Source organism: Oncorhynchus clarkii, chromosome 25, assembly GCF_045791955.1.
Source record: "Oncorhynchus clarkii lewisi isolate Uvic-CL-2024 chromosome 25, UVic_Ocla_1.0, whole genome shotgun sequence".
Lineage (NCBI taxonomy): Eukaryota > Metazoa > Chordata > Actinopteri > Salmoniformes > Salmonidae > Oncorhynchus > Oncorhynchus clarkii.
This window is the reverse complement of record NC_092171.1, coordinates 35,898,992-35,907,680: the sequence shown is the minus strand read 5'-3', so window position 1 is coordinate 35,907,680 and position 8,689 is coordinate 35,898,992. Positions and strand designations below refer to the sequence as shown.

The window sequence follows — 8,689 nt, the reverse complement described above, 5'->3', positions numbered from 1 at the left end:
AACTCATCCTTGAGTTCCAACGCAGCCCCACTCTGGGCCCCAGACACCTCCTCCTCTCCTCTTCCCTTTGTTATTCTTTCTTCTATGTATATTCCCAGGACCTTCTGACTCCAAGGAGGCCTTGGATTTGGCTGTTTTGGCATTTCCTGCAGTATTGTCAGTCTGGTCGATCTAAATGTTATAAGTGTCCTCCTGCTGCACTGAGGCTGGAGTCAGCTCCCTCCACTCTTCCTCTTTCCTTTGGTTGGCTGCTCCTTCTCCTAGTCCTGGTTCCCGTTGTTGTTGTTGACCTTCTCTGCTACCTCCCTCTCCCTGAGCTTGTTCTTGGTGAAACAAGGGCTGCCCTGGTCAGGGTCATAAGTGTTCTGGAGGATAGTCTCATTGTCCTCTGTGTCTTTCACAAGGTCAAGGTTATGTTTCAAAGTCTGGAGCTGAAAGATAGGATTGGGGATGCAAAAGTGAGAACAGGATTTATGTGCATGGACGTTAATTCACAGGGACCATGCACAACAAATATTGTAGGCTACAACATTATCAAACTTAAAGTGATTTCAGCCCCCAAGCCTTCTTGATCTGACCTGTTCCAACTTGCCACAATACTCTCCTGCTCTGGCTGAGCGGGACTCTTCTTCTCATCAAGGCTTCACTCTCTCCGGCTGGCATTCAGAAGTGACACTCATTCTGCTTGCAAAGGGCCCAAGGGAGTTTTTCCTCCTGAAAAATGCAGATACATTCATGTGGTAGTTACTGTAATACATTAGCTAACAGGGTACAATGTTATGGGTCTGATTGCAAGCAACGGAAGGTTTCTAACTTTGTATTTGACCAGCCTGCAACCTGCCTAGCCAGTCCATCTTGACCACATTGGGTAGGCCTACTCAACTGATGAAAGACAAACATAGATAGCTAGCTAGTTATCATCTTTGCAAGAAGATGTAGCTAGCTGACCGTTACAGTATAGTTAAAGTTAGCTAGCTGATAACGTTAGCTAATCAGCTAAATGAATCTGGCTAGCTACAAGGGTCACCACAATGATGCCAAGCTTAACAGTGTCTTGCAATATTGTTTATTTAAGTGAATGGACATGCAAACTAACATCGACAACCTGTAAAACTTACCATTGACCACCATACGTGAGTAAATGACAGTGATTGTGACCCCCGACACCGTTGCGAAAAAAATCTTGTGGATGACGTTTCATTTATGGTCTTTGATTTGATTTCACCATTTAAAAAAAAAAATGTGTACAATGTCACTTTTTTTCAGATATAATTTTTCCCTGGAGATTATATTTGAAAATGTATCCAAGACATTGCACATGTGTTTTTAGTTTTGTTGTGCAATAAACAAAAACATATATAGACAAAAACAATAGACAATTTAACATTTACATGCATACATTTCAACATAAATTACACGTTTTCATCAGCCATTTTTACCCATTTCTGAATATACTCTGCATAACTCTACTTTTGAATAGCATTGAATTAATAGCAAAACGTATATGCATTTATCTTTTATGTATTCATAATGTGGTGTTTTAAGGAATGTTTAATCATATTTCGTTGTATATACATGCTCAGAATGAAACAAAGGAACGTGCAGTCCACTGGGCGAGAACAGTAATGTCACGTGGCGTCTTAAACTCTCCATTCACTTTACAGGTAATGCCTTGGCACTGGCAGGCAGGTGCATATCTTTCTTTGTTCCAGCAGAGACACGCAAATACATGGCTTGTGAAGACACTACCACCTGAGCACTGCTACTGGAATTCAACGAATAAGTAACATATAGCCTGTATACATTGTATATTAACAATATATATTTTTATACTATAGTGAATGAATGTTGATTTCACTTTGCTTTGGAGATGGCCACCGGACTATGTGAAAAGTGTGCACAACTGCTAACGGACTTCGTTGCTTATGTAAAGAGATTGCCGTCTGAACTTGTACAGAAGATAACGGAGTGTATAAAGAGCCTGTCAAGATGTAGCTGTCTGCGGAGGAAGAGAGCAACTGTTGCATCCTATATCTCAGAGCAGCACGAGAGACAGGCTGCTCGGACACTACTGAACCACCTGGACACAGGTATTGGTATTCTAAATGGATGTGTAGTCGTGCACAAATGGATGTGTAGTCGTGTGTAGTCGTGCACCAGTCGAATCAAAGTTTTAACTACACTGATCAACCCAGTATTGTCTACAGGCATTAAATACATAGGAGCATCTGGAAATCATGGGTCAGCATCACAGGAGGTTTGTGGCACTTTAATTAGGGAGGACGGCTCGTGGTAATGGCTGGAGCAGAATAGGTGGAATGGTATAAAATATATCAGACACGTGATTTCCTTGTGTTTGATGCCATTCTATTTGCTCCGTTCCAGACATTATTATGAGCCTTCCTCCCCTTAGCAGCCTCCACCAGTCAGCATTCATTTATTACAGGTCAGTTGAACACACCTCAGTCAGTGTACTGTGTTTAAGAGTCATTTTAAGCAGCATATTGTGTCATGTTAATATTTGAGACAGATTGTTATGATAAAGATTTCTATCCCATTGTAATAGTATACTGTTTTGTAGTGGCTGTGCAGTACAGGTCTCCCATCAGTTTATCTATTCTATTGTAGTGATATGCTTTGTGACAGAAGTGACCAGTATTATGAAAATGTCTGACCAAATGTTTTCCATGAGGGCAGGAAGATAAGAATGGATTCCCCCTGTTACGTGGAGGCAGACAATAGGTCTCTAGGCAGAAAGCTATCCTGTACAGCCTATAACTCTCTATAGGTAGTTGAAAATACAGGAACATGATTGGTGACATGATTTCCTCTCCTCCTGTCTTGTTGCAGTGGATTATCCTCTACCCGTTACTCTCCTGGAACCATACACAGCCCTACTCCTCTCTAATGACATGGAGGTTCAGAGGATCACCACTCTGTCTCTGGTTCATCTGCTAGTGAAGAACAAAGGTATGTACACACAGACACACACACATGCACTGTCTCAAGGTTAAACACTGTACTACTGTCTTCTAGTGAGTAAGGAGCAGGTGATTGAGACAGGGATGCTGATGCCCCTGCTAGAGATGCTCCAGTCTGGGGACCCCACTGTCCAGTGTAACTCCTGCCAATGTATTGCCTCACTGGCCTCCTCAGGTTGGTGGACTAGTGTTTACGTTTGATTTGATCTATATTGATCCCCAGAGGAAAATTAGATGTCACTGGCTGAGACATTACAACACCAATACACACAACGACATACACACTTTATTGATCCCCAGCCAGTGACTAGATATCACTGGCTGAGACATAACAACACCTACACACGACGACATACACATTACAACATTAGTGCAACAAAGTGCTGGTGCTATTGTCAATTAATTTCTTGTTTACAATCGACAGGATCAGGTTTCTCTACATTTTCTTTCCCCACAAACTGATTTACTCTCAGATAAGAAGCTAAGCACAACATGTATGATATCCCTGCTGAAAGATGTACACGGCTTCATTCTTGCTGGTTAATGTAAGGTGAAAGGCATGACACATGTGGGACGTCGTGTTCCATGTATTCTAACCCAACATTCTATTCTAACCCAACATTCTATTCTAACCCAACATTCTATTCTAACCCAACATTCTATTCTAACCCAACATTCTATTCTAACTAAACATTCTATTCTAACTAAACATTCTATTCTAACTCAACATTCTATTCTAACTCAACATTCTATTCTAACTCAACATTCTATTCTAACTCAACATTCTATTCTAACTCAACATTCTATTCTAACTCAACATTCTATTCTAACTCAACATTCTATTCTAACCCAACATTCTATTCTAACTCAACATGACTCTGTTGTCCAAACTAGACATGACATTTAATCTGTATTTTTTTGTTGTTGTTATTGCCTCACATTTATTTAGACTCAAACCGGGAAGCTATTGTGTCAGCTGAAGGGGTGATTCCACTACTGGTTTTAGCCAAGTCTTACGATCCCCAAGTCCAACAGAATGCAGTCTGGGCCCTTTTAAACCTCACACAGTCTGGTAGGTCTGCACAGAACTATGTCCACCAATACATAATGTACTGTACACCCTGTACTATGCACACATCTCAGGTTGCTGCCACATTCTGGGTTGTTGCTGTATTGATATGACCACAGTGGGTGGAGTTCAAATGACACATTCGTTGGTTGTGATCTAATTGTTTGCTGACATTTCAAAACAAGTGACGCGTGTCACTTAACCATAGAGATCAATGAAGAATAGATGGATGGATTTATTAATGTGGTCCCAACTTAACTAATTCCTAGACATACTGTACGTCTCCATATCTGACCATTATTTTATCTGCCTTCTATTACCTTTCCATTAATCTGGCACTACATTAGCCTTCATTGCTGCTCTTCTTTCTAGAGAGGACGATGGGGGTGTTATGTCAAGAAGGAGCCATTCCTGTACTGGCACTTCTGTTGCAGTCCTCCAACTGTGAGGTCCAGGTAAAACATCCACTGTCTCCTGCCCTCAAGCAAAATATTGCTGTTTTTAAACCCACATCAAAGTAACTATGTGCTGCAGTTTTTTAGTGGTTATTTGTTTAAAACAATAGTACGGTTATAGCATGATGACCAAGCGTGTGCTTATTTTGTCCCAGTGGTCTTCAGCCTGAACTTCTATTGTGCTCTGAACTGAACTGATATTCTGTCTGTATTTTAGTTCTACAGCTGCTCTGCCCTGAGCAATATAGCCACTGTCCCGGGCCATCATCCCAAAATGTTGGGCATTGGAGACCGTTTTTTGTTGAAGTCTCTGCTGACACTCATGTCCTCATCAGTGCAGAAGGTAATGGTTGGTCTTTTGGCAATCAGGCCCCGTACCTACTTACACAGAGTCAGATGAAGTCGTGAATACCATTTTTATGTCTCTGTGCCTAGTATGAAGGAAGTTAGAGGTAGTTTGGCACTCAGGCCCCGTATCTACGTACACAGAGTCAGATGAAGTTGTGAATACCATTTTTATGTCTCTGTGCCCAGTATGAAGGAAGTTAGAGGTAGTTTCGCCAGCCAATGCTAACTGGAGTTAACACAATGCCTGGAAGTCTATGAATATCTACTAGTATGTCCAACAGATGTTACAGTTTCACACTGAAATGTATTCTGTCATGAAATGCTTTCTTACTGAACCTTAGGCCAAATGTTTGTATTTTATTTCTAGAATGCATCCCAAGCTTGCAGATGCCTCCAAATCCTTTCAGGGAATGGTAATTCTAACGTTTAACCACAGACCACACTCTGTTAATGTTTAAGGCACATATTCAACACAGATTGTACAGATCCTTGTGGATTGGATGCAGTGTTTTGTTTTGTAGTTGTGACCCAGGAGCAGCTGATGTACCTGAACTGTGTGTTGCCTCTGAAGGCCCTGCTGTGCTCCGCTACTCCCCCTCTGACTGAGTCTGCTATAGCACTACTGTCTGAGCTAGCCACACACCAACCCAATAGAGTGAGATTTTTTAAACTAGATGTTGATGGGTGCAGCTGTAGCTTCAAGGTTAGAGAGGTGGCATAGTATCTGGAGGGTTGTTGGTTCGAATCTCAGGTTTGACATATCTGACAGGATTCTATCTATTATATAATGATGGTGGTGATTACAATCGATGTTATTTGTACCGGTGTTAGCAATCCGTATTCATTGTGTTTCCCTCTAGGAGGGCCTGGTGAATGAGGGCCTGGTACAGGTGATAGGGCAGCTGCTCCTCTGTCACAGATCCAGCTCCATCATCAACCACAGTGTTGTTACCATCACCAACCTCAGCAGCACCAGCGAGGGACAGCAGGTAATAAGGGTTGCCATGTCGCTCACTTATTCACTCACTAAAATATGAGGCGCTGTTCCAATGTCCACACTAGCATATTACGTAGAACGCATGCATATAACATTGCTTCATTCTTACTGGTCTGCTAGTATGGACATTGGAATGTAGATGTGGTTTCCATCTATATGTTCAGTCACATGTTAACTTTTATCAAACCAAGAATGGTCCTTTAAGATGAATATAGAGATACTGACCTGGTGATGTCATATGAATGCAGTGATTATTGGAAGCCATTTTAAATGCATTTCCATTCATGTGGACATGGGATGATCAAGCCTTGTGTTGTCTACAGGCTGTTATGGACAGTGAGTGTGTAACAGGACTTCTCAAGGCCCTTGTGTCCAGTGTGACCTCAGAGGAGACCGTTCTGTGTGTCACTTCCTGTTTACATCACCTGACAAGCTGGGGTGAGAATACAAGCAATTCATAAACCAGTTTAATTTATGTCACCTCACCTCTATTACAACTTTTCTCTTTCCTTTTCAGACCTACTTCAGTCTCATTTGGCCACAAAAATGACTCCTGAACATGTTTCAAGTCTGGTGAAGTTCTCTGCACAAATGGACAATCTAGAGCTGTCCTATCGGTCTGCTTCCATCATCAGCAAACTAAAGATGAACGGTAATATGCATGTATTCTGTTTGTTGTCTAGTCCCTTTTTTTGATCTGTGACTAGCACCATGATTGATAGTGTAATACTTGCAATAATACATATATTTTCTCTTAAATGCTATACTGTCTGTATCAGCAAGATTGTCCCATGTGTGCTCATACAGATGAGCTTTGTGATGTACATAAATTCACTGAAAACCCACACACGGTTATATTAACAGTATTGCACTTTTCATGATGCCTACTTTTGGCCAGCTAAAAGCCAGTATCTGCTGAGGTTGGTGATGGTAACAACACTGTGGTTGATGATGGAGCTGGATCTGTGACAGAGGAGCAGCTGCCCTATCACCTGTACCAGGCCCTCATCAAGCAACATTATGGTCTAAATGTTCAAATCCTGTTGCTGCAGGATTACTTTGCTTTTACAATATACAGTACCAGACAAAAGTTTAGACACACCTACTCATTCAAGGGTTTTTCTTTATTTTTACTATGTCCTACATTGTAGAATAATAGTGAAGTCATCAAAACTATGAAATAACACATATGGAATCATGTAGTAACCAAAAAAGTGTTAAACAAATCAAAATATATTTGAAATTCTTCAAAGTTGCCCGTTGCCTTGGATGACAGCTTTGCACACTCTCTCTCTTGCTCTCTCGCTCTGTGTCTCTCTCGCTCTGTCTCTCTCACTCTGTGTCTCTCTCGCTCTGTCTTGCTTCTCACCAGCTTCACCTGGAATGCTTTTCCAACAGTCTTGAAGGAGTTCCCACATATGCTGAACACTTGTTGGCTGCTTTTCCTTCACTCTGCGGTCCAATGATTACTGTGTCGTGACTACCTCATGAAGCTGGTTGAGAGAATGCTTCGAGTGTGCACAGCTGTCATCAAGGCAAAGGGTGGCTACTTTGAAGAATCTCAAATATAAAATATATTTTGATTTAACACTTTTTTGGGGGGGGTTACTACATGATTCCATATGTATTATTTCATAGCTTTGTCTTCATTATTATTCTACAATGTAAAAATAAAGAAAAACCCTTGAATGAGTAGGCGTGTCTAAACTTTTGACTGGTGCTGTAGGTCAAATTAAGATCCTACATCTGTACATGCATTTTTTTCTTGTTGCTCATATATCATACAGAACATGTCATCCAACTACTGACGCCACAATACGCTGCCATCTCTGAATATCTCCTGATGTACCTCAAGAACCAGGAAGTGCGATTCCAACAGCTGAGTATTGTTACTCTATGCAACCTGAAGAAAGGTTGGTCATGGTTTTGTAACAACACTTTAACCAGTCATGCTGTCTATGCCTAAAATACCACATTTCTGTGCTTGATGTCAATAACACTACTTTCTAGTCAGTTATCCTGAGAAGCATAAACTGAAGTGCATTAACATAAGGGCAGGTACATGCAGTTATAGTCAATGGCTTGTTGTTGTGTTATACTATGTAATGCTCTGCTCTGCTATGTCATGTTATTCTTCAGACGGAGAGTTTTCAGTGCTGATGAGTGGTAGTGTGCTGGAGAAGCAGCTAAAATGGGTGCATGCACAGACGGAGCAGACCAGGGAGTTACTGCAGGCGATTCAGATGCCTCCATCCTCCTAACCTGTCCACTGGAGCTCTCTCTGCTTCAGGACACGGACCGACACCTCTCTGCTTCAGGACACGGACCGACACCTCTCTGCTTCAGGACACGGACCGACACCTCTCTGCTTCAGGACACGGACCGACACCTCTCTGCTTCAGGACACGGACCGACACCTCTCTGCTTCAGGACACGGACCGACTCCTCTCTGCTTCAGGACACGGACTGAGATGTGGGATATGCATATCACTGTTTGAACTGACTTGCCATTACCTTTGAACCTGACAATGATTACTGTGTCGTGATTATATTTTTAATGATGTTAAGGCGTTTTATTTTCTGAGTGATCACACTGTTGTGTTCTAAGCATTTACATCCATATTGTGAACGGGGGGAAAAGAGGTCTTATTTTCATTTTTATACAGATTCAATGCTTTTACAGTTCACAAACCATTATTTAATGCTGCGTTCAGGTGCTAGTCGGAACTAGGAAACTTTACATTTCAGACTTCCTAACTGGTGGTAGTTATACATGTGCCGCTTTCAACCAGTTAGCAAGTCTAACATTTCAGAGTTTCCTAGCACGTGAACGCGGCAT

The 8,689-nt window shown here is 41.6% G+C and overlaps 1 protein-coding gene across 1 annotated transcript; it reads left to right on the top strand.

The window, feature by feature from the left end:
- The first annotated feature begins 1,870 nt into the window (after positions 1–1,870).
- LOC139384095 (uncharacterized) lies at positions 1,871–8,340 on the top strand. The gene is made up of 13 exons (XM_071128740.1): positions 1,871–2,090; positions 2,851–2,970; positions 3,037–3,156; positions 3,931–4,053; positions 4,423–4,505; positions 4,723–4,848; positions 5,221–5,266; positions 5,375–5,508; positions 5,714–5,842; positions 6,174–6,288; positions 6,368–6,502; positions 7,638–7,763; positions 7,990–8,340. The coding sequence occupies exons 1-13, from the start codon at positions 1,871–1,873 to the stop codon at positions 8,109–8,111; spliced, it is 1,599 nt and encodes a 532-aa protein (XP_070984841.1). The 3' UTR covers positions 8,112–8,340.
- Positions 8,341–8,689: the final 349 nt, after the last annotated feature.